At 42.0% G+C, this 27,331-nt stretch overlaps 1 protein-coding gene across 1 annotated transcript in view; it reads right to left on the reverse strand.

Annotated features, from left to right (window-relative positions):
• The window catches only part of LAMA2 (laminin subunit alpha 2), a 586,243-nt gene that overhangs the window by 31,297 nt on the left and 527,615 nt on the right, over positions 1-27,331 (reverse strand). Inside the window, 5 exon segments of the mRNA XM_029049645.2 lie at positions 9,753-9,901; positions 13,999-14,175; positions 16,643-16,763; positions 20,845-20,856; positions 25,223-25,361. Coding sequence (XP_028905478.1) covers positions 9,753-9,901; positions 13,999-14,175; positions 16,643-16,763; positions 20,845-20,856; positions 25,223-25,361 — 598 coding nt within the window.

Below are 27,331 nucleotides of genomic sequence, written 5' to 3' on the forward strand. Positions count from 1 at the left end.
AGTCGACAGCCAGACAGCACCGAAACTGTGAGGACTTAGGCTGGCTACTGTGAAGTAATGTAGAATCATGCAGGGCTCAGTGGGCTTTTAGCAATGGGATGGGGGCAGGGGGTCATATTCTATTTGACTTTCTCTCTCTTTCTTGGTGTGTGTTCCATATTATTTTCTTGCTAGAGGACAAAAAAAGACTCCTGAGTTTTTAGGCTGTGGGAATCAACAACAGATGCATCCCGTACTTGATATAAAAGAGGTGGCTTGTCTGCTGTAGAGGAGATGGGGGTGATTCCAGTTTGTTCCCTGCAATGACTGTGTTTGTGGTACCTGTTTCAAAGCCAAGTTACCTACTGAGCAGTAATGCCTTCTCCATTCACATCCACTGTCACATGTCCCCTGAGAAACTGAGCGGATACAAAAAGTATAATGGTGGATGTGACAAAATGTCAATTTTGTTGTGTTTTGTTTTGTCTGTCCTTCTGTGAGCAAGACTCTGAATATGAGGAAAGGTCAGGCCTCCCAGGTTGAGCTGTCCATTGCTGAGGTAAATGCAAAGGCCAGTTGTTGGCTCAGGGACTCCAGAAAGCCATGGGACTGTTCAATAACTGTGGTATTTGTTAAGCGCTTACTATGTGCCAAGCACTGTTCTAAGCACTGGGATAGATTCAAAATTATCAGGTTGTCCCACGTGGGGCTCACAGTCTTAATCCCCATTTTACAGATGAGGTAACTGAGGCACGGAGAAGTTAAGCGACTAGTCCAAAGTCACACGGCTGACAAGTGGTGGAGCCAGGATTAAAACTCACAAAACTCACAGTCTCTGACTCCCAAGCCCGTGCTCTTTCCACTGAGCCACGCTGCTTGCAATTTCATTCCTAGGGAGGGCAAGAATCCAACGGGGATGGCTTTCTTGAGCTGAGGAATGCACGGTCATGGAAAGGAAGGAAAGATAAAGAGTTCGGGCTTGGGAGGCAGAGGTAATGGGTTCTAATCCTGACTCCACTGCTTGTCAGCTGTGTGATCTTGTGCAATTCACTTCACTTCTCTGTGCCTCAGTTACCTCATCTGGAAAATGGGAATGAAGACTGTGAGCCCTATGTGGGACAACCTGATTACCTTGTATTGTATCTACCCCAGCGCTTAGAACAGTGTTTGGCACATAGTAAGTGCTTAACAAATACCAACATTATTATTATTATTATTATTGTTATAAATTGATTAACAGAAGTAGAGGTGGACCCAGAATGAACCCAGAGCAATCTGCTAATTGTTAGGCTGATTCAGAGGTTTGGGAGATGAATGACTGAAGCAGCGTGGCTTAATGGAGAGAGCACAGGCCTGGGAGTCAGAAGGATCTGGGTTCTAATCACAGCTCCTCCACTTGTCTGCTGTGTGACCTTGTGCAAGTCACTTCACTTCTCTGTGCCTCAGTTACCTCATCAATAAAATGGGGATTAAGAGTGTGAACTCCATGTGGAACAGAGACTGTGTCCAACCTGATTAACTTGTATCTACCCCAGTACTTAGAACTGTAACCACTTAACAAGTACTATTATTCTCTATTAACTATTATTAATAAGTACTGCAAGTCCTCCATACTGCTGAGTGTAGTTCAGCACAAATACCTCTAAACCAAGAGGTTGGCCCACCAATTAGATGGCTCTAATTCTGAGGGATCACCAGGGTCACTTCATTCACTGGAAAACAGGAGCATCTGCTCCCTGCCCATCACCTTCTTAATAATAATACTAATTTCAGTATTGGTTAAGCACTATGTGCCGAGCACTGTTCTAAGCACTGGGGTAGATACAGGGTAATCAGGTTGTTCCACATGAGGCTCACAGTTAATCCCCATTTTTACAGATGAAGTAACTGAGGCATAGAGAAGTTAAGTGACTTGCCCACAGTCACACAGCTGACAAGTAGCACAGCAGGGATTCAAACCCATGACCTCTAACTCCCAAGCCCAGGCTCTTTCCACTGAGCCACGCTGCTTCTAGAGAATCCATATGGCCATCCCATCAGCCCTCTTTTTTCCCAGTCATGGCTCCTGGCTACCACTAGACAGCTAGGCCCGGTAGTGTCACAGAGGGGAGTGTGTATGAGTGAAGGAAGGGGGATGTGGTAATTTGGAGAGAGTGGGAAGGAATCATTGTTTTGTCCAGAATTGTGGATAAAAAGGAAGATTAACATTGGTAATGATGGATTAAATTACAAAGTGTCCAAGCAGTGGCACCCTCCACTAATTTAGACACTACTTGGTGGACTTTAGGAAGAAGATAAACTGAAATAGATCTACAGACTTCTGTGTGCTCAATGAGATTAGGTCCTCATGAATTCAGCCCATCTGGTATGGGCGTGTATTCCTTTTGGACTAGATTGACATATGTGCTTGGCTCTGTGTTGCATATTCAGGAAGTCACTTCCATTCCCCACTGGGCATATATTTACATATATTACATATGGCGGTGGTAGAGGCAGGCAGAATCCTGCTTCAGTAATTAACACTGCCGATTTCTGTTTAGCTCAAAGTATTTTCATATAAATTGATAACTGTGGTATTTGTTAGCACATATTATGGGCCAAGCCAAACTGTGTACTAACCACCCCAGTGTTTATATATATATACAAGAATCAGATACAGTCTCTGTCTCACGTGGGCCTTACAGTCCAAGGGAGGGACAACAGACTTTTATTCTCATTTTACAGATGAGGCAACAGAAGTATAGAGAAGTTAAGTGACTTGCCCAAACAACAGGCCCAGGATTAAGACTCAATCAATGATATTTATTACTATGCTTACTATATGCAGAGTACTTTTCTAAGCACTTAGGAGAGTACAATATAACAGAGTTGGTAGACACATTCCCTGCACACAGTGAGTTTCCAGTCTGAGTTTTGGAGAAGCTAGGTCCTCCAACTCCCTGGCCCATCCTCTTTCCACTGGACCACATTGGTTTGCAGTTCCTTCATTTTGTCCTTACATCAATCCTATAAGATCAAGAGAGGCAGGTATTATCTGCCTTACTTGAAGATGAGGAAACTGAGGCTCAGAGAAGTGAAGAGGCTTGCTTAAGGTCACACAGATGGACAGTGGCAACCACAGTGATTGAGAGAATATGGGGGCCTCAGCACTAGATTAGCTGCTTGAAGCCTCTGTCTCCACAGAGTGAGAGGCAGGATCTCAACTGAACTTCATATCAGACACTTCTCCAGTCCTGGGACCAGACATCATTAGACTTGTGTTTTGGGAAATGACAGAGAGACAGACTGAAAGGGTCGGGGGCAAGGGCTGGAAGGAAGGAGGAAATAGGTTTGAAAGGAGCTGAATAAAAGAGTTGCTCTCCTATTTTAGAGAAAAGAAGAACCACCCTTTCTAGCCCTCTCACCATAAACAAAATTATCAGTTTTTTACGGTAATTTATTAAGCACTTAGTATGTGTCATACACTGTTCTAAATGCTGGGGTAGGTACAAATTAATTAGGTTGGACACAGTCGCTGTCCTGCATGGGACTCACAGTCTAAATCAGAGGGAGAACAGGTATTGAATTCCCATTTTACGGTAGAGGAAACTGAGGCTCAGTGAAGTGACTTGCCCAAGGCAAACAAATGGCAGAGCTGGGATTAGAACCAGATCCTCCTCCACTAGGCCACGTTGCTTCTCCATTTTGCTTGTAATATTTGGGGAATTTTCAGTTCTCCTGCCTGGCCATGCTCAAAGTGACTCCATTTTCTGTAGATATGGTGTTCTGACACTCTGTGGTGACCACGGTTTGATCTGAGTGGGCTATTTGAGACAATACACTAGTAATTATGTTCCCGTTTCAGCCCAGAGATCGGTGACTAGACACTAATATGTCCACTACATTATCTGTAATTATCTGTGAGTAGTGAAATTGTTTGTTTATATGGACGATTAACTGAATGAAGGGTTTTCAATGATAGGCTCTGTATGCTGTGCTTAATCAAATAAAGGATGAATTGATGACTAGCAGCTGTGAGGTTAGATTTATATAAATATCCTTCTTATAGGGATGCTGGCTTAAAGATAACCACCTCCATACAAGGAAACTTTCCATAGGGAATTCAATAGAGGAAGGGCTTTTCAGGGAGAGTTATCTGCTCTATAAAAATATTATGAGAATTTCTAATTTCAAGGTTGTTATTGCTATATCAGTGACCATAGTCATCAGTGAATTTTAATTCAGGAAGCCAAGATTAAAGTCCTTGTTTTGGCTTTTAATTTCGTCAAACTGAAATTTTAGGATCTTTTGGTCTTTGAAGGTGTTGCCTAAAATTGAAAACAAAGTGACATACCAGAGAAAATGCCAGATTTGGTATGACACGGCAACATCTGGAGATGAAACCAGTCAATGCTGCAGCATTTAGTGTGCTTAAAGACATCACATTAATAATCCCGACTACTGGCATTCTACCTCTCAGGTATCACTTGCACTTTCAGTAAATGTTTAGTTCCATATTGGTCCATTGAGGTCTATAAGGTTTATATAAACACTTAGCCTGCAGTCACTGTAGTTATGGTGAATAAATCTAAAGGATCTGCTTGGAAGGGACAAATCACTGTGATTCGATCATTTCAAGAAGTAATGTGGCCTAGTGGAAAGAGCAGAGGATGGGGAGTCAGAGAAGCTGAGTTCTAATCTTGCTTCCTCCACTTTCCTGCTTTGTGATATTGGGAAAGTATCTTAACTTCTCTGTGCCTCAGTTTTCTCATTTGTAAAATGGGGATTAAACACTCGTTTTTTCTCCTAGTTAGACTGTGAGCCACATGTGGGACAAGGATTGTCTCATCTGATTTTATGTATCCAATCCAGGTCTAAGGTGAGTTCTTGGCACATAGTGTTTAATAAATATGACTATTATTATTCTTAGTATTGATATTACTATAATCAGACACATATCAGCCATATCCCTGTAAACTCACTGTGGGCAGGAAATGTGTCTCTTGTTGTATTGTATTTTCCCAAGTGCTTAGTACAGTTTTCTGCACACAGTAAGTGCTCAATAAATACAATTGAGTGATTGAAGGGCAGGGACTGTCTCTATCTGTTACCAATTTGTACATTCCAAGCGATTAGTACATTGCTCTGCACATAGTAAGCGCTCGATAAATACTATTGAATGAATGAATGAACATCAATGGAAATTCATGTTTTGCATTTTCTAAGTTTGCATTTAACATCACTTCACTTCCCAACTCATCCTCTTGCTAGTTGCTTAAAATTGTCGAGTCTATATCTGTAGTCCACAACTAGCATTGCAAACGTTTTTCATGACAGAACAAGGGACAAATGTTTTGTGTATACAATGTGGCTGGGATCATGGAGCCCTCGCTGACCTTTCCTGTCACACACACACTCATAGGTGAACTTCACCATCAGTGAAGAATCCTTCAAATACATTATCCAATCCAACATCCCAGTAACTATTCTTGGTAGTCACAGAAAGGCTCTTACTCTATTCTCCATTTGATGAAAGTACACATCTTCACAAATAGAGTCACTGTCCAGTGTGCCAACACCACTATGGACAAGGAAAAAGTACAAAGGAGTGGGGATGTGGCAACTAGAGCAATATCATCTTTAATGTTTACCTACCTCTCCTCCTTGGCTGCCACCCCAAATGGCATGGGGAACAGAGTGAGTGCCCCATAATAATAATAATAGTAAATGTGGTATTTATTAAATGCTTACTATATGCCAAGCACCGTAATACTAAGGAAGATACATGATTATCAGATCACACATAGGCCCCTTCCCACATGGGGCTCACAGTTTAAGAAGTAGGGAAAAAAGGAATTTTTATAGTACTTTTTAAGAACTTACTACATGCCAGGCACTGTACTAAGCAATGGGGTAATAATAATAATAACAATAATAATAATGTTGGTATTTGTTAAACGTTTACTATGTGCAGAGCACTATTCTAAGTGCTAGGGTAGATACAGGGTAATCAGATTGTTCCTCGTGAGGCTCACAGTCTTCATCCCCATTTTACAAATGAGGTAACTGAGGCACAGAGAGGTTAAGGGACTTGCCCACAGTCACACAGTTGACAAGTGGCAGAGCCGGGATTTGAACCCATGCCCTCCCAAGCCCGGGCTCTTTCCACTGAACCATGCTGCTTCCACAACAAAAGAATCATGTTGGACACAGTCCCTGTCTTACAAAGGGCTCATAGTCTTAATTTACATTTTTACAGGTGGGAAAACTGAGGCAGAGAAAAGTTAAGTGACTTGCCCAAGGTCCACAGCAGGCAAGTGGCAGAGTCAGGGTTAGAACGCCGACCCTCTGATTCCCAAACCAGTCTACCACTAGGCCACTAGGTCTAGGCCACACTGCTTCTTATGTAACTCCTAGGACTCATGTAATTCCACTCGATTTAACAATATGTCTCTGAGGACTTGTTGGGAAAACTAGAATGTCTGCATACAAATATAGATCCATATGGGAGTTAGAACAGTGGAAGGGTTGATGGTAGCTTGATTTATTGGGAAGAGCACAGATTTGGGATATAGGAAACCACGATGCTATCTCTGAAACCAACCAGCTCTATGACCTCAGATAACCTGATTAAATTCTCTGGGTCTCAGTTTCTTCATCTATGAAATAGAGATGATAATATTACTTGCCTCATCCTTCCTCACAGGAATGTTGTAAGAACAAAATGAAATAAACAATAGAAAAGTGCTTTGAAAAAGTGGAAACACTGAAAATTCAAGGTATCATTAGGAAACTTCTTCCAGTAACTCTCTACTTTCTGGGGACTACACTTGTTAGAATCTGCTGAGAGGAGATGAGGTTCTAGCCAACAATGCTGTGTTACCCACATAATTCTTCTGTAAAGCTGTTCAGTCTGTATCTTCCCACTCCTCAGAAACCTCCAGTGGGTGCCCTTGCACCTGTACACCCAAAAGAAACTCCTGACCATTCATTTTAAGGCATTCTATCACCTCTCTCCTTTCTGCCTACTCTCACTGATCTACTACAACCCAACCCACACACTCCACTCTTCAAAAACCAACCTACTCTCTGGACCTCGACCTATTCTCCACCACCTCTTACCCCTCCCCCACTAAACTCTTGCCCACTTTCCCCCTTGGGCCTGAAACTTCCTCCCCTTTTATATCTGAAAATCTACCATTCTCCCCACCTTCAAAACCCTCCTAAAATCACATCTCCTCCAAGAGGCCTTCCCAGACTAAGGCCTTTATTTCCCCTATTCACTTTCCCCTTTGTGTTGACTATGGACTTGGCTGTTTGCTACTCACTTCAGCCCCATAATACTTAGTAAATATTCTTATACTCCACTATTTCCCTTATCCCCAATATATTTTAGAGTCTGTTCCCCCTGCAGATTATAAACTTTTTGTGGGTAGGGTTTGCAACTAACCTCTCTATTTTATTGTACTTTCCCAAGCACTTACTATACTGCTCTTTATACAGTAAGCTCTCAGTAAATGTCTTTGATTGATTGATTGAGAGTTCAGTCACTAAATGAATTTGACAGAGTTTATAAAATCCAAGGGAAAACTCTGTTCCTCTTCCTCCCTCTCTGTGTGTTTATGTCTACTGTGAGTGATTTGAAAATAACAGGAGCAACATAGCTTAGTGGAAAGAGCATGGACCTGGGTTCTAATTCTATCCCACCTCCACTACCTGTCTGCTAGGTAAACTTGGGCAATCCACTTAACTTTTATCTTTCTCAGTCATTTCATCTGTAAAATGGGAAGTAAGACTGTAAGACCTGTGTGGGACAGGGACTATGTCCAACCTGATTATCTTGTTTCTACCCCAGTGCTTTCTACAGTGCCTGGCACAGAGTAATTGCTTCACAAATACCATTTTAAAAAAAAGAACTACTACAAGTTATTCCCTGGTTCTTCCATCATTCATCATACTTGATCTATTTATACAAAATGCTATCTGCCTTGTAGCTATCACTGGAGCTATGGAACCATGATCCTCTAGACTGTAAACTCATTGTGGGCAGGAATGTGTCGTTTTAATTGGGGTACTGTATTTTCCCAAGTGCTTAGTTCAGAGCTCTTCACACAGTAAATGCTCAATAAATACGACTGAATTAATGGATATGAGAGATTTTAAAGGTACAAAGGGCTTCAGTCCGTGTTTCACTGCTTTCTAAATTAGTGGAAAACACTTAACAATTCCTCAATATGGAAAATTTGTTTGTATCAAATTCACCTAACAAGGAGTCTGGATGAGGGAGCTAAAGGAAATGAGTTCTGCCCATCCTCATGTCAGAGAACCTTTGCCGTTTATGGGCAGGATCCCAAAGGCAACTTTAGTCAATCTCTTGGCTTTGTGCTTCTGTGACCTTTCCTGTAAGTGGGCATAAAAAAAGAAACCAAACTTACCAACCTCCCAATGGGAAACAGATAAGTTTCCCAAATAAAGTGTATACTTCGAACTCTTTGATTCTCAATAGTGTCCACCTTGAAGTCTTTCCCATTAAGGAGCAATTTTAATTTATGGATTCATCCTTTTTTGACATAATAGCTCTGTTGGATAACCAGCATGGCCAGCTATGCCACCTGACTCCTGTGTGATCTTGGGCAAGTCACTTAACTTCTCTGGGCCTCAGTTACCTCATCTGTAAAATGGGGATTGATACTGTGAGCCCTACATGGGAAAAGAGACGGTGTCTAATCTAATTTGCTCCTATCCACACCAGTGCTTAGTACAATGCTTGACACATATACCACAGTTATTATTATTATTATGGGATGGACAGAAACTTCAGGGCTCCACATGGCCTGGAGACTTTGAAGAACTGCCTAAGAACAGGGAGGCTGCTGTAGTTGTAACCAATGAAGCAGTGTGGCCTAATGGCTACAGCATGGACCTAGGCATCAGAAGGACCTGGGTTCTAATCCCAGCTCCTCCACTTCTCTATTGAGGGCCTTGGGCAAGTCACTTATCCTCTCTGTGTCTCAGTTACCGTATCTGTAAAATGGAGACTAAGACTGTGAGCCCCATATGGACAAGGGCCATGTCCAACATGATTTGCTCATATCTACCCCAGTAGTACTAGAATGCCTGGCACGTAGTAAGCACTTATATACTACAGTTATTCTTATTATTATTATTAGGGATCATTGCCTGGAATGAAAAGGATCCTGGGGACAGTACCTTCCCACCCCATCCAAGTGTGCTGCTTATTTACTTATTTTACCATTGTCACTTTGGATTACTTAATGTGTAATTTACTGTTGAACTTAATTTCACTCTTATTAGCCTATGCATCCATCTTCTCCCACTTATACCGTGAGCTCTTTATGGGAGTGAGTCTGTGTCTGATCTAATTACCCTGTCTCTACCCCAGCATCCAACAAGCACTTAATAAACACCGTAACTACTAAACAATTTCACTGTTACCACTATTAAAAGCCATCCTAGTGCCAACAAGATGTTTTACCTTCAACTCTTCCAGGCAAAAGAGTTATATGCATTTCTGGCATTATCCTTCCCATGATTATTAATAATCCCCATCTCCCCACTACCAGAGGGTAAATGGATTTAGTAAAAAATGCATCAAGAATAGTTAGTAAAGAGAGAGATGAAATTAAGCTATTCTAAGCTCAGTTCAATCATAATCACAGCATAACAGTTAGACACACTTAGAAGCATGAGCAAATTAGAATGTCAAAGAAGAGGAGTCAGTTTCTCCGACAGTGCTAACATGGAGACTCTATTTGGCATTGCAAAGTTCTCACCCTCTTGATCTCTCCAGATGAATAGAATGCTCTCTGCCATCGTGAAATGGTCTTGGCTCAGGCTTGATGATGATTTTGCGCACTGTTCGGGTCCCCAAGGAGAGATGTATTTCCAGCCGGCCATTGTTGAGGAATATCGCATAATAGGCCTGCAACATGTAATGGTTATTAAAAGTCCCGCCTCGTTAGTCTGGGAAAGAAATACCAAAACACAGTCCCTGCTACTTTCCCACTTATGTTCAGGGGAGATGTTGCCAGGATTTCAAGCTCAGAGCATAGCATAAGTTCCACTGAAGGGCATTCTTTATATTTGCTCCCATGGCTTCACCCACCATCTCTAGGCAGATGATTCTCAACTCTGTATGTCCACCATGACCTCTCCTTTCCTACAGTCTCCTATTTTCTTCTTCTTCAGGACACCTCTACTTACATGTCCCACTGACACCTCAATCTAAATATGTTCAAAACTGAACTGCTCCTATTCCCTTCCCAAACCTGTCCTCCCCGTGACTTTCCCATCACTGTCAACAGCACCACCATCCTTTCTGTCATACAAGCCCTGTGACCTTGGCTTTATCCTCAACTAGACTCATCTCCCTCATTCAACCCACAAATTCAATCTGTCACTAAATCCTGTTCATTCTGCTTTTACAGCATTGCTAAAATCCACCCTTTCCTCTCCATCCAATCACGCTAATATACACTGCAAGCACTTAATATAACCCATTTACTGCATCAGATTTCTTGTTGACCTCCCTGCCTCCTGTCTCTCCCCTCTCCGGTCCTTACTTAACAATGCTATCCAGATCATTTTTCTAAAAAAGGTTCAGTCTATACTTCCCCACTCCTCAAGAACTTCCAGTGGTTGCCCATCCACCTCCACAACAAACAGAAACTCCTTACCATCGGCTTTAAAGAACTCAGCCAGCTCTCCCCCTCCTACCGTAGCTTGCTGATTTCCTATTACAACCCAACTCACTCACTTGGCTCCCTAATTCTAACCTACTCACTGTACCTCAAGTTCAGCTATCTCACCACCGACCCCTCACCTAAATCCTGCCTCTGGCCAGGAACTCCCTCCCCCTTCACAGCTGACAGGCTACCACTCGCTCCACGTTAAAAGTTTTATTAAATTCATATCTCCTCCAAGAGCATTCCCCAAGTAAGCACACATTTCTCCTACTCCCTCTCCCTTCTGTTGTTTGACCTGGATCAGTATTGTGGGCAGGGAACCTGTCAACCAACTCTGTTACATCGTACTTTCCCAAGTACTTAATAATAATAATGATGATGGCATTTGTTAAGTACTTTCTATGTGCAAAGCACTGTTCTAAGCGCTGGGGAGGATACAAGGTGATCAGGTTTTCCCATGGGGCTCACAGTCTTAATGCCCATTTTACAGATGTGGTAACTGAGTTACCACATGAGGCACAGAGAAATTAAGTGACTTGCCCAAAGTCACACAGCTGACAAGGAGTGGAGCCGGTATTTGAACCCATGACCTCTGACTCCCAAGCCCATGCTCTTCCCACTGAACCATACTGCTTCTCTGTACTTAGTACAGCTCTGTACATAACAATTGCTCAATAAATATGATTGGATTAATGGATTATAACATTTTAGCCCTTCATATTCACCCTATCTTTAGCTCCACTGCACTTACTTACATAATCATAATTGATTTTAATGTCTGTGTCCCCATCAAGATTGTAAGCTTGTTCACTCATTCATTCATTCAATCGTATTTATTGAGCACTTACTGTTTGCAGAGCAGTGTACTAAGTGCTTGGAAAGTACTATTCAGCAACTAATAAAGACAATCCCTACCCAACAATGGGCTCCAACTCTTTTACACTCAGTACACTAAACACTCAGTACAGTGCTCTGCAACACAGTAAGTGCTCAATAAATATGACTGATTGATAGTAACGATATTTGAATTGCTGAATGATGTTTAGTCCTTTCTCCACAATTTGAAGCAACAACAATTTTTCAACCACCAAAGTCCATTCCCCACTCCCTTCTTGAGCCACAGTTTCCAGAGCAACCAGTGATGTTAAGGCAGTAGCCTAAGGTCCCTAGGATGTTTGAATGCAATCCTCTTTCCTCAAACTACATTGATGGTTTTTTCAACTGGCCATGGATCACTCATTCAGGCAACATAAACAACCCCTTTCAATTCCCTAAAAGTCATTTGCTCTTCCCGTGGAGGGGAGGGTGCACTGTAGACAAACCACAAATAGAAATTGTTTTATATACTTCATAGAAATGTAGCAAACACCTCTGCTTAATGCTACAACATGAGGGTTGCAAGATCGAGGTTATTACTTCACCCAATGGGACTTGGAAAAACACTGTCTCCTAAATCCACACAGTAATGCCTAGTCAATTCACAATTTTGTGGCTGGAACACACTGAGCCCTGCTATCTTTGAATAAGAAAGGTGAATTAGAATTGTTTAAACTATGGGCCGATTGAAAAATGCAGAGCACATCACAAGCAGAAAATTTCCATTATACATTCGATTCTTTTGCTCTCTCAAGCAAAACTTTCAGGAGAGATTTTTCTGCAGGAGCAGCACAACTATTCCAAAGTTCTTGCTAACTGCATTTTTCTCTTTGTTATCTGAGTTATCATCAAGATGCAATGACCGAAAAATATCTATATGCAGAAACAATGCTGCTTAATATCTAAGGTTGTCATTCTTCAAAAGAACAAAACAAAGCAGAGACAAAGAATATGTGCCAAACACTCCTCCAAAATAACTGACCTGTTGGATTCAGTGATGATTGTTCTGCACTTGCTAGAAACAAGCCTCCAAAACCTTTTCCAAAATCTTTATAGGCACTATTCGACAGATACGAATCACTTTAATAATATAACCATCCCCAAACTGTTTCTTTCGGTTTTGGCCACCAGTGGCACTGCTTTTTGCCCTCATGGGTTTTGTGTCTGGGTGCTCCAAGATGGGACTGAGAAGTTTCAGCTAAATGTGCCCACATTCCCACTGTTCACAGATTCATTTAAGCAGCATTGGTTCCAACTACAGGTTTCATGTTTCACTGTCACATTGCTTCTGACAACACAACAAGGGACAGCCTCTTTGTGTGTCTAGGTTGGTGGGGGCTGTGGGATCCACATTGGCCTTTTCAGCCACAAAGGTACTCAAAGTCGAATTTCACTGCCAGTGGTATCCTCAAATATCAATCAATCACCGTTCAGTCATTTATTCATCACTAAGTCAACCATATTTGACTTGGAAGCAGCATGGCTCAGTGGAAAGAGCCTGGGCTTCGGAGTCAGAGGTCATGGGTTCGACTTCCGGCTCTGCCACTTCTCAGCTGTGTGACTGTGGGCAAGTCACTTAACTCCTCTGTGCCTCAGTTACCTCATCTGTAAAATGGGGATTACCTGTGAGCCTCACATGGGACAACCTGATTACCCTGTATCTACCCCAGCGCTTAGAACAGTGCTCTGCACATAGTAAGCGCTTAACAAATACCAACATTATTATTATTATTATATTTGAGAGCTTACTGTGTGCAGAGCACTGCACTAAGCACTTAGGAGAGTACAATATAACAATAAACACTCATGTTTACTCAACACCTGTGTGTAGAGTACTGCTGCAAGCATTTGGGAGAGTTCAATACAACAGAATTGATAGACTAAGACTAAGTGAGTGAGACTAAGTATCTCTATCCATGTAGACAATGACTTGAACAGATTAGAAAAGGGTGGAGTGAGAGTCTGGGGGGATAAAATATGCTCATCTCTCCTGCCTTGTTGTCATATGGGCTGTTGTCATGTGGGTTAGGCTTAGCCTCCAGAGCAGGGATCTTATCTGCTGACATTTTCCCTCTCTTTCCCGCTTTTCCCACATCTCTGCCACTAACTAACGCTGCATCCCAACACCGCACTTGACAAGTAGGGTCACTGTAGGCAGGGAATGTGTCTATCAACTCTGTTATATTGTACTCTCCTAAGTGCTTAGTACGGTGCTTAGCACACAGTAAGCATTTGTAAATATAACTGATAGATTGATGGGGTGATATTCAGGGTGGTACACGAGGTGTAATCTGGGTTTGTAGAACGATGTTCAGGGACCAGGTGTTATCCTCATTGCAATTACCGTTTTTAAGAAAAATAAAAACTATTCACTTGGCCATTGGGGAAAGACTGTGTAGTCTCCATGCTTACCTTTCCAGAATGTCTCCAATACACCTTTCTGATTTGCTGCACTTACCTGTCCAGTCTGTCTGCGTTTCCTCCTGGGTGCAGCCGGAGGCCCACTGTTACCCAACAGAATGAGCCCGGACTCATTTTTAGTGCTGAAGGATAGATTGATTTCAGTCCCCACATCAAATGAGACAGGAGGCAATTCCACGAAACCAGGTTTGGGAAAGCTAACGGTGTAAACGTTCTGAGGGAAGGAGAAAAGTAGAGAAGAAAGGAGGAATGTGACTATCAATCACAATTAAAAAGCCCCACCTACATAAATCGAATTTTGGAAGTCCATCCTTGGTTCATGTTCAACCAGCTACTCCATGTAGGTTAATTGAACATCTTAATTAACGCTTTTTCAAAAATATCTAATTAAGTGGTCTTCACCTTCAGCTGTGAATTACTGTCAGACTAGTTTTGAATTAAATCAGAATAGCTACCAGGACTATGAGTCTTCTGATTTTAGATCACACTATGGAAAAACAACACAAAGGAACTTCTCTAGCCTTCAGAGTTTATTAAATTTGCCTAGAAAACCCTGTCAGTTAATCATTTCCTCTGCTTCCTTGGTTAATTGTTGCTGTTTCATTGATGAGCCTTATAGTTAAATAAGAGATGCTCACTGCCTTTGGCAAAATGCTCTGCAGGCTCGCAGGTATCAGTCCAAATTAGAGAGGAAGGCTTTAATACATCATTGCACTTCCTGTGATGTGTTTTTTTTTTCCTCTGTAAACAAAGCCAGGTTTGGGAATTATGACCCTGAACTATGGTTTGGGAAATGGTTCATACAGTTACACTCCTGTTTTCTGATTTCTCAAAATAATAATAATAAAAAAAAACTATCCCCCTCCTACTTTACCTCCCTGATTTCCTACCCCAACCCAGCCCGCCCACTTCTCTCCTTTGTGGCTCAGTGGAAAGAACACGGGCTTGAAAGAGCTGACACTTGTCAGCTGTGTGGCTGTGGGCAAGTCACTTAATTTCTCTGTGCCTCAGTTTCCTCATCTGTAAAATGGGGATTAAGACTGTGAGACTCACGTGGGGCAACCTGATTACTCTATCTACCCCAGTGCTTAGAACAGTCCTCTGCACATAGTAAGCACTTAAATACCAACATTATTATTATTAAAGTCAACCTACTAACTGGAACTTGATCACAGCTATCTCACCGCCGACCACTCGTCCACATCTGCCACTGGCCTGGATCACCCTCCCTTCCCTCTTCATTTCCCACAGGTGATCACTATCCTCAGATTCAAAGCTGTATAAAAGCACATCTCCTCCAAGAAGTCTTCCCCAACTAAGCCCTCATTTCCTCTTCTCCCAATCCCTTCTGCATCACCCTTGCACTTGGACGTGCAACCTTTATTCACCCCTTCCTCAGCACCACAGCAATTATGTATATATCCATAACTGATTTATATTAATGCCTGTTTCCCCATTAAGACTGTAAGCTTGTTGTGGGCTGGGTACATGTCTAACCAAGTCTGTTATATTGTACTCTCCCAAGTGCTTAGTACAGTGCTCTGCACACAGTTAGCACTCACTAAATATGATTGATTGATATCTATAATGTGCACACTGTCCTTTGATCTCCTGTTGCATTTTCTGCTTGGAACCTCTGTTGGGTATATTGTCCAAATTTTGCTTTCTGGGCTCCTGATCTTCCCGAAGCCTGTTTTTTTTATGGTATTTGTTAAGTGCTTACTATGTGTCAAACACTGTTTTAAGCGCTGGGATAGGTATACATTAATTAGGTTGGACACCATCCCTGACCTGCATGGGGTTCACAGCCTAAGTAGGAGGAAGAACAGGCACTGAATTCCCATTTTACAATTGAGGAAACTGAAGCCCAGAGAAGTGATTTGTCCAAGGTCACACAGCAAGCAATCGGCCGAGCTGGCATTAGAATCCAGGTCCTCTGACTCCCGGGACTGTGTTCTTTACACTTAGACCACACTACTTCTAGGTCCATGCTCTGTGTATGGACCACACCCCTTGAATTACACAGGGTTGATTTGTTTCCTGGCATTGAGTCCCACCAGTTTGCTGATATACCACATCATTCAAGGTGTTACTTCATAGTGACTTTAAAAACATGTGTTCCCTTTCCCCACTTGCATGTGCTCCCTTCCACTATTTGTGGATAATCAGTCAATTTTCAATATTTAGCCATACAATCTCAACTTCACTGACTAGTGGCAAAATGATTCTTCGTTACTGAAAAGTACTGTTACAGAATAATCATTTCTGAACAACCAGGCTATTCATCTCCACCCCAGTATCTCAAACCTGTAAATCTCCTCTGAAAGGCAATGAGAATTGGGTTTTGAAAGATTAAAAGTTAAATGTTTCTTCTAGGAACTGGTCCAATTTCTAAATCTTCAGTTCCTTCTGCATTTGCCTTTTCCTATCACCTGGTTTCCCCTCTGGATTCTTAAAATCCTCATGGAGACCCTTAAAAGTCTCACTTTAGGGCAGTCCTGTGGGTCACACATCAGTCTTCTCAGTCAAACGTGCTCACCCTCAGATGGATCATCTTCAAGTACAAAAGACAACACTCCGTCTCTTGCAGAGATCTGAAATGAGGCCTACATACTTCCCTTTGCTATAACGGAGCACCTCCTCCTTTGACCCCACCTCCTTTCCAGAGAAGATAGACAAACCTCAAGGGCACATCCTTTGGTCACACCGACATAATCGGGGCTGCTGAGTATATTGTATGGCGTCCGGGAGATTTCGATATCTTTGAGGCAACCGGCATATTTCTTCAAGTTTACCTCAGGCCTTGAAAAAACAAAATGCTGTCAAATACAGCCACCGTGCCAGTGTGCAATAATAATAATAATATTTGTTAAGCAATTACTATGTGCCAAGCACTATTCTAAGCACTGAGCTCTGTTGTGGCACAATTCCTGGACCACAGAGAGGATTATCAGAAGCAGTGACAGAGGCAAGCTTGTCCTCTAGACTGTCAGCTAATTGTGAGCAGGGAAAATGTCAGTTTATTTTTATACCATACTCTCCCAAGAGCTGAGTACAGTGCTCTGCACACAGTAAGTGCTCAATAAATATGATTGAATGAAGGAAGGTAGCTACTTGCAGGCATTCCACAACACTCTATGTCCCCCAGTACACATATACACATAGGATGTATCGGTCATTCTGCCATTCAAACAGAGGCAGCCTCATTCTCTGACTTTTGCTCAGTACTGCTACCTGCAGTGTGTAAATGCAGCGAGCTATGAAATAACTGGGTACTTGTTTCACAGGCAGCACGAAGAGTTGACGGGTGGGTGATTATAAGAAGACAAAAAGGCCTTGACTGGAAGACAAATGCTAAAACAAATGCTTTTTTGAGTTATAGGCCCACACTAGCCAGTTTGGATTATTTTTAATATTAGAAGCCAAGGGTGGAAATAATTTTCTTGTATTTAAAAGATCTTTCATTCAAATATATTTTTGAAAGCTAAATGGGACCCACTTTAATTTCTTTCCCTGATAGTGAGAACAGGATAAAATTAGGTTTCTTGTTACATCTTCCTGAAACTCCCAGAAGCAAGAGGGATTCAGGTAGCTTAGAGCTTAGTCATGAATCCACACTTCTGATTTCATGATAGAAATCACTTCTAACAGTATTTCTTGTTCTTGCCGTACCCCTGACCAGCAAGACATTTCCTTAAACAAAGCACCCCTATTTTGTTTTAGCAGAGGGATACTAAAGTTCAAAGGGCTTAAGCAATTTTTTTTCTAAGAGTGGAAATGAGACAAGAAAGTACCCTGGGCAATTCATATTCCTTGAGCCAGCAAAAGTCACCCCACCGGCCTCCAGTGTCCAGAATTGGTAAACAAGTTAGGCGTAGGGAGGCCGATTTTGAATTGTGAGACAGAGGCAAATTGGGGGCAGATCACTAGGGGCAGGGGAAAAGGACAGGAAAATAGGGTGGGAATGGAATTAAAAAAGGGAAGAATGTAGGAAGAAAGAGAAGGGGAAAAAAGAGGAAGAGGAAACCAGAGGTACAAAAGGAGGAACAGTTCCTCCTTTTCCATGGCTGCTTGGGTTCCGGGGGCTGGTAGTGAGTGGTTCTTCTTGGCCTACTAGCCTTGCTTTAGCCTGAGCCATCCAGGTTTCCTGAGGGAGTCACTGGGGATAGGCTGGTGCACTGATTTGTGGGCAGGGAATGTGACTGCTTATTGTTACATTGTAGTCTCCCAAGTGCTTAGTATGGTGCTCTGCACAAAGTAAACGCTCAGTAAAATGACTGAATGAATGAAAGTTGGAATTCCAGGGTTCCTGAGGTGCATGCCCCTTAGAGGATTGCCCAAGTGCCAAATGGTCTCCAGCCCTGGATTGGGCAGCAAGGCCATGACTGCGGCAGCTATGGATCTTGGCTGGACAAAGAAGCATTCCAGCAACCTTGAGGGGTGCTTGCTGCCATACTGTGGTGGCTCTGGGGTCTGACCCCCATGGGACCACCAGGCTGCTTGGTCAACAGGCCAGTGGCCCCTTCTCATGGGGATCTGGGGTGGGAAGGAACCGCTTCTGCCATGTCCCTACCCAAGTTCAGTAAGTCAATCAGTCAATCGTAATTATTGAGTGTTACTGTGTGTAGAACACAGTACTAAGCACTTGGGAGAGAACAATGTAACAATATAACAGACACATTCCCCGTCCACAACAAGTTTCCAATGAGTTTAGAGGGGAAGACAGACATTCATTAATTCAGCGCTTGATATAAATTTCAGATTTGGACATAAGTGCTGTGGGGCTGGGAAGGGGGAAGAAATAAAGGGAGCAAGTCAGGGCAGTACAGAAGGAAGTGGGAGAAGATGAATAGAGGGCTTAGTCCGGGAAGGCCTCTTGGAGATGTGACTTCAATAATGGTCTGAAGGAGGGAGAGTAATTGTCTGTCGGATATGAGGAGGGAGAATGTTTCAGACCAAAGGCAGGATATGGAGGAGAGGCCAGTGGTGAGACAGACGAGATGGAGGTACTGTGAGAAGGTTAGCATTAGAGGAGACAAGTAGACAGGCTGCGTTGTAATAGGAGAGTAGTGAAGTGATGTAGGAGGGGGCAAGGTGATTGAATGCTTTAAAGTCAATGGTGAGGAATTTCTGTTTGACTCGGGGCCTTCAGGGCCTTGCAGGGCTCAGAAAGGCAAAATGGATGTCATCTCCTTCCTTCTCCTGTCAGTGGGGAGCAAGAGTTAGAGCCACCATTTTCTCTCTTTCTGGCTCTTTAGGGGCAGGGTGGGATATCTTTGACTGCTCAGTCTGTCCAAAAAGCTTTGGCAGGTGCTAAGCAATTTGTTTCAACCCCTCAATATCAACCCCCTGGAGGTGGTTGTGACTGCCCTAGACTTGGAATTGGTCTCTGCGATAGGAGTTTTATTTGTTGTTCTCCATGCACACAAAATGGCAACTCTGGGGACAATTTTCTTTTAGTCCCATCCTAAATGCCAATTTAAACAGTAGGCTTCAAAGCAGGTGGGTTTTTACAGTCAAATAAGATTAAAATAATATGAGATAAACATGCAAAATGATAAATTCTGTAACCTTGCATAACATCCAGAAAGGTTGCCTCAGGCTTCTGGGACAATCACACACACATCACCAAGAACCAATCCCAGAGCAATTCAAGTCCATTCTAGAAGGAATCTCTCAGCATATACTTTAACTGAAAGCCAGTGGCCTCTGTTATTTAAACCATCCCAGCACATAAAGCCCCATCTGAGAAAGGGTCCACTTACATGAGGTGAAAAACACCAGTAGATTGACCAAAATTCTCTACTTTTCACCCATTCCTCTCTCATTTCAGATGTCCACATCTATCTCAGTTTTGCCCAGCAGTTTAGAGTTATCTCCCCCAAGACAGATTATGAATACCAACTTTACTGTACTGTACTCTCCCAACTGTTTAGTACCATGCTTGGCACACAGTAAGCCCTCATTAAATACCACTGATCCATTGATTGGTTTCAGCATGGCGCAGTGGAAAGAGCACGGGCTTTGGAGTCAGGGCTCATGAGTTCGAATCCCAGCTCTGCCACTTGTCAGCTGTGTGACTGTGGGCGAGTCACTTAACTTCTCTGTGCCTCAGTTCCCTCATCTGTAAAATGGGGATTAAGACTGTGAGCCTCACGTGGGACAACCTGATTCCCCTGTGTTTACCCCAGCGCTTAGAACAGTGCTCTGCACATAGTAAGCGCTTAACAAATACCAACATTATTATTATTCCTGGACATTTTCCAGGAATGTTTCCCATTCAGGATTTTCAAACGCTGGATTTGAGCTCTATTCATACTGATTACCCTTCTGCCACTTACTTCCCCTCCTCCAGACACCTCGTTGAGTCTGACCCCCTGCAGTACCCGAGTTAGCCAATTCTCAATGACCTTCCTCTCCCCTTATCTTAGGCTGTAAGGAAGAACTCAACCACCAATATGGAGAGCTGAGCTTTGGGACCTGCCCTCAGGTTTCCCTGCCAATACCAAGATACTGAACTGAGCGAGCCATGGGAGATATTCTTCCTATCTCAGGCTCCTGAGCTACTTCCAAAAAGACACAGTGAAAAGTCAGTAGCTGTGCACAGAGGCTGAGGCAGGGGGATGTCCATGTGCTCGCCGAAAGCAATGAAGCAGCGTCAAGCTGTTGGGGCAGGCGGCTCGGGGATGGTGCAGGAAGAGTGTGCTGAAATGAGGGAGTGCCCAGACAAGAAGTTTGTCTGCTTCTGCCCTGCTGCTTTGCCTATAAAGCCACAGCACTCAACTCGAGGAAATGCTTCTGCTTCTGCCCGTCTGCTTTGCCTACAAAGCCACAGCACTCCATTTGTGTGCTAGAGCGAGACATGCATAAATTTAAGTTTTACCTGGCTTTCATACTAGGTTCAGGGGAGAAAAAGAAAGAAACAGTTAACTTGTAATTGCAGTCAGTGTGGAAAAAACAAAGCAAAAACTATTGTCTATCCCATTCCCATTCTGGATGCTCAGGATATCTGACTCACATCCAGTAAGAGATACACATGCATGGCCTATGGAAAACAACATAGAACTAGGGTTCAGGAGACTTCAAACCCAATTCTCTGCCACTTACCTGTTGTCAGTCAGTTAGTCATATTTATGGAGCGCTTCCTGTATGCAGAGCACTATACTAGGCTGGGAGGCTGTATGACTTTGGATAAGTTACTTAACCTTCTGTGTTTTTGTTTTTTATTCTGTAAAGTGGGGGTTCATTAATTGTTCTCTCACTCCCTTAGACTGTGAGCCCGTGAGGAACAGGGACTGCCCAGCCTGATTATCTTGTACGTGCCTCAGTGTTTGGTACAGTGCTTGGCACTTATAAGCGCTTAACAAAAATACCACAATTCTTATGCCGGGCAAAAAACAAGACGTCAAACAAACATTCTCCTACAGGAAAACTGTGTACTCCTCTTCAGAGTTAAATGAGATGGGATAACATGTAATTTAGATAACTTTCACATGCTGCTGTCTTTGAAGAGTCTATTTTTGCCTCCTGACTGTTGGGAGCATTTCTTCTTATCAGTCCAAAGAAAATGACACTAGGGGGAAATCGAGATCTCTCAGTTCAAAAATGTTCACTGGTATCTTAGAAATGGACTCTTTTCAAGGAGGCAGAGTCTATCAAAAATCCATGGAAATAATTTCTATTCCACCGCACGTCTTGTATTATATTACATATGGGGAGCTCTGCTGTAGGCAAAACAGCGTGTGACCATGAATGGTTGACTTTCTGAAAAATCATAAATGTATGCTGAAAGGTCACCCCTGAATAATGTGATTTTAGGGGATTGAGAACTAGCAGCTTCCCTGTAAAGTATGTCGTCACCCAATGCACATAGATTCTTTATTTAGTTCCACATTAAGGGTTATTAGATGGAGAGTTAAACATCAGTTAATGTAAATCCATCCTCTTTTTAGCATATCAAGGATGTCTATACAGGTGACACTTGCTTCCCAGTGTTACATTTAAGCTATGAAGATGTCTCTGCCATGACTGGATGCAGATAAAGCAGAGACCTAGAATTGTTCATTTCTGTTGTATTTCACTTCCTCAAGGAAACATTTAGTTGCAGTACTTATGGAGTATGATTTACAGCTTTAAACAATTAAGAAATTCTGAGTGTCAGATCACTGAATTTTTTTATGGCATTTATTAAGCGCTTACTATGTACCAGACACTGTATTAAGAGCTGGGGTACATAAAAGATAATCGAATTGGACACAGTCCCTGCCTCACATGGGGCTCAGAGTCTTAACCCCCATTTTACAGATGAGGTAGCTGAGGCACAGATAAGTTAAGTGACCTGTCTAAGGTCAAACAGCTGATGTGGTGGAGCTAGGATTAGAACCCAGGTCCTCTGACTCCCAGGCCTCTGCTCTTTTCACTAGGCCAAATTGCTTCTAGCTAATGTGCTCTGACTGTTAAAATATACTTAAATTAACAATCATTTTTTAGATTAGATCATTTGGTTTTATTTCCATGCTAGCAGATAAAGTTCTTAGGTAGTATGATGCTTTGTTTCGAAGAGTTTCCATCTCAAAGAGTCTTCAGGTTATTCATAAGAAATTATAGGAGGCAGCTCTTCAGAGGTTTCAGAGCTGGCAGGGAAGCGAAAGATTGGGCTGCATCTGATTTGACCAGGATAGACATGGTCAAGGCAGTGAAAATTAACCTCACAGAAAATTTTAGCAAGTCAAACCCTTGCTAAAGATTGGATTGAGGTGCCTTACCAACAGACATCCTGTGCCAGCTGATCTGGGGGATATGGGAGTCACCATAGCCTACTGGATTATCACCTCAACCCTTCCTCACTTCATGCCTTCTCCCCAGGAAACGTCTTGACCGATGAATTCCTTCAGCATCTGATATATCCCCAGGAGTAGAAGGGTTGAGGGAAACGATGGTCATGTGACATAACATCCAAAATAAAGCTATTATAATGGTATTTCATTCATTCAATAGTATTTGTTGAGTGCTTACTATGTGCAGAGCACTGTACTAAGCGCTTGGAATGTATAATTCAGCAACAGATAGAGACAATCCCTGCCCAGTGACGGTTTGTTAAATGATTACTATGTGCCAGTCAATGTAATAAGCACGGGGGGGTAAATAAAAGCAAATCGGGTTGGACACAGTCCCTGTCCCACGTGGGACTCACAGTCTCAATCCCTATTTTACAAATGAAGAAACTGAGGCACAGAAAAGTAAAGTGACTTGCCCAAGGTCACACAGCAGAGAAGTGACAGCCATTATTAGAACCTATGATCTTCTGACTCCCAGGTCTGCTTTATCCCCTGCCTTAGTGGAGAGAGCACAGGCTTGGGAGTCACAGGATGTGAGTTCTAGTCCCTCCTCCACTACTTGTCTGCTGTGTGACCTTAGGCAAGCCAAACTTCTCTGTGCCTCAGTTACTTCATGTGGAAAATTGGGATTAAGACTGTGAGCCCCACGTGGGACAACCTGATTATCTCATATCTACCCCAACACTTAGAACAGTGGTTGGCACGTAATAAGCACCTAACAAAAACCATAACTACTATTATTATTTTATGCCATCCTGATTCTCACTAATTATTATTAATCAATAGTATTTACTAAGGGCCTAATAAAATCAAATTAAAAAAAACAAATCATCCAAATCTCCTGGCCAAAAAAAATCCTTGAAAAAGACAAATTAAGATTCTCCACTAAGTGCAGGCCTTCCATTAGGTTTCAGTAATCAATGACTTTGTAGTTCAGCTGATTTTGATATCTGAGTTATTTTAGTGCCTGTCTCCCGTTAGACTGTGAGCTCCTTGAGGGCAGGGATTATGTGTATTCATTCTATTGCAGTCTCCCAAGAACTTAGTAGAGTGCTCTGCACACATTAAGTGCTTGATAACTACTACTGATTGATTTATTTCCTCAAAAATTTCAATTTCTAGATGATTTAATAAGCTATCTTGGTTAGAAGAATCCATGGAGACTTACAAAACCATGCACTCAGATGAGTACTTCTAAGAAAAACAGGCTTTTTGTGACTATAATACAGAAATTCCCCTACATAATACTTTATCCTTTTTTATGGGATAAAATGAAAACTCAGATAGCTAAACAGAACCAGTGAGTTACAACTGGTTTGTTATTTTCTCAAAAACTGGAGGGTGTATTTTGGAGAAATAACAAAAACTATTGACATGACAAGTAAGGAAAATTTCCTCAATTCCCTTCTGGTGTCCTCCAGAGTCAGTGAAATATGCTGGATCCAGAGGAGATGATTAGTGTACTATTGTTTCTGGTGGATGTGAAACATGAATGGCAGTCACTCTGAGGTCCAGATCACTATTCTCCCTCAATTAGACTGTAAGCCCGTCAAAGGGCAGGGACTGTCTCTATCTGTTGCCAATTTGTACATTCCAAGCATTTAATACAGTGCTCTGCACATAGTAAGCGCTCAATAAATACTATTGAATGAATGAATAAATATTCCACACTTTTTATTAATGGCATTTGTTAAGTGCTTACTATGTGCCAAGCACTGTGCTAAGTCTTGGGGAAGATAGAAGATAATCAGGTTGGATACAGTCCATGTTCCATTTGGGGCTAACAGTTTTAATCCCCATTTTACAGATGTGGTCGCTGAGATACAGAGAAGTAAAGTGACTTATCCAAGGTCACACAGCAGACAAGGGAGGGCAGGGTCAAGATTAGAAGGCAGGTCCCTTGACTCCAGGTCCATGCTCTTTCCACTAGGCCATGCTGCTTCTCTACACTTTGCTGAAGTGGATTCATCACTCTTTCATCAAGTGAATTATAGAAATAAGATGGCAAATTAATAGGGTAAATAACAGGAGATCAAATTCATCCACAGGTTTCCAAGACTATCCTTTTAAGGTCTATTGTTGTCCTCAAGTTCTCGGTTGTAAACACTTTCATTGGGAAGTAAATTCCTTGAAGTTAGCACAGGAATTGTATCCTTAACCCATCTGTACTCTAACAAGCGCTTAGTCCATTAGGTGCTCAATTAATACTTTTGGATTGTAGTTATTGAAATAATTTACAAATTTTTCAGGGAATCCAAGGTTATAGGATATTATTAAAGTCATAATAAATTATTATCAAATCAGGGATGAGATGTCAGAATTTCTACAGCATCAGATACCATTGCCGCCCAGAAATCTGTCAAAACATACTCAATTTTAAGCGTACACAATTCAATTCTCGTATACAGCTTTGAACCTTATTACCTCAGGTTTCGAAGTGTAGGCAATCCACCAAAATATATCTTCTCATCTGATTTCAAGTCAAGACCAAAGTTATTCCCTGAGGAGGAAGTAACAACATTCTCCTCCTGGTTCGTTTCTATGTCTAAAATTGATACATTGGCTACAATAGAATGGAAAAAATATATTTAGTACATTGGCAATTTGATGAATACCTCTTGATTCCATATTTGATTCAAGAGCAACATTTTCACCTTATTACCCAGTATCTGATTTCCCCATCCTCTTTATCATTATCCCCACTGCAATTTGAATCGATAATAATTTTCTCTTAATATTCACCCATGGCAACAGCAACTTCCACAGACACCGAGAACTTCCCACCCAGTTTCTCTTAAAGCCTTTAGATCTGTTCTGTCCAACTATATCCTTGGAGTTGTAATGAACTCCCAAAGATTCAAGATCTCTAAAGGAGACACTGTATCATGGGTCTAGATAGATGCATAATATGATATCTAGCTATCTACAATGTATCTAGAATAACATACCATGTATCTAGGCTGTAAGCATCTTGTGGGCAGGGAATGCGTCTACCAGCTGTTTTATATTGTACTCTGCCAATCGTTTAATACACAAATAAGATTGACTAATTGATTAGCTGAGTCTCTATCCACTGCTCTAACTTTTGCAACTCTGCTGACCCACTGTTCATGCCTTTCCCACCAACCCAAGAACATTTCCTCTCCTTAGATTTGCCAAATCCCAACCCTCCCCTTCTAAAATCCCTCCTCTTCTAAAATGCCACTTCTTCTAGGAAGTATTCGCTGCTTCATCGTCATCTGTCTAGTCATGCCTTCCCTTCCTCTAATTCAGCACTCTTTTACACTTACTTGTTTATTCCTTTGATACTGATTCATTTATCCTTGTGCATTTATTATGTATCTCTGCTTGCACTCTTTTAAGCATCAATAAATATGATTATTATTTCATTAATTATGTTTAATGATTTCCCCATTTGATTGCAAGCCCTTTAAGGGGAGTGGTCCCATTTTTATCCCCAAGCACCCAGTACAGAGTTGCATGGTAAGCTTTCAATAAATTTTATTGTTGTTGATTATGAGTGCAAGATGCTTTTCATTGCCTGTAAGAAACTGAAGAGCCACTTAGGTCAACCTCCACTTATCACATTCCCAAAATGCTGTGGGAACTAACCTGCCTGAGGACTGCTCATTCTCCAAGCTGGTGGGGAAGTCCAATGAGCAAAAGTGGGTGAGAGGCAGTAAATGTTAGGCTGACCAGCCAAAATGGGAGAACCCTAATTCTAAAACACCTATTTCAATTTACAACCAACCAGGATAGGCTACGAAAATCTAGAGTCACCTCAGCTAAGCCAGGACATGTAATTATTTTATGTTTGTTCAGCTGAAAACTTCCAGCTCTTCCCTAGCTATGAAGTTAAAATGTGCCACAAATGTCATGGGCCTAGAAGAAAACAGAAATAGTAAATCAAGCAGTGACACTAAATAAATTGAATGCATCTGCATCTTTCCTTTTTCCTATTTGTTTAGCTTTTGAGGGAATCTGCATTAGTGAATAGCCTTAGAATTTGGCAGAATTCAAGTTTTGCTTCACTTGGCTATGGAAAGTAGCTTGGCCTAGTGGAAGCTAGGGGACCTGGGTTCTAATCCTAATTATACCACTTGTCTACTATGTAATCTCGGTCAAATCACATAACTTCATTGTGTCTCTGTGTCACTGTGTTTCCTCATCTTGTAGCTATTCCAGAACTTCAGAACCCCGCTTAGCAAGTAATGAGTACTTCACTCAATCAATAATCAATCAATGAATCATTGGTATTTAGAGACCACTACTCTAAGTTCTTGGGAGAGTACACTACAACAGAATGAGCAGATACATTCCCTGTCCATAATGAGCTTACAGTCTAGAGGGACTTAATGCAGCATGGCTTAGTGGAAGGAGCACGTGCTTGAGAGTCAGAGGTCGAGGGTTCTAATCCTGACTCTGCCACTTATTAGCTGTGTGACTTTGGGCAAGTCACTTAACTTCTCTGTGCCTCGGTTATCTCATTTGTAAAATGCGGTTGAAGACTCTGAGTCCCGTGTGGGACAACCT

The sequence above is a fragment of the Ornithorhynchus anatinus genome, chromosome 2 (genome assembly GCF_004115215.2).
Source record: "Ornithorhynchus anatinus isolate Pmale09 chromosome 2, mOrnAna1.pri.v4, whole genome shotgun sequence".
NCBI lineage: Eukaryota > Metazoa > Chordata > Mammalia > Monotremata > Ornithorhynchidae > Ornithorhynchus > Ornithorhynchus anatinus.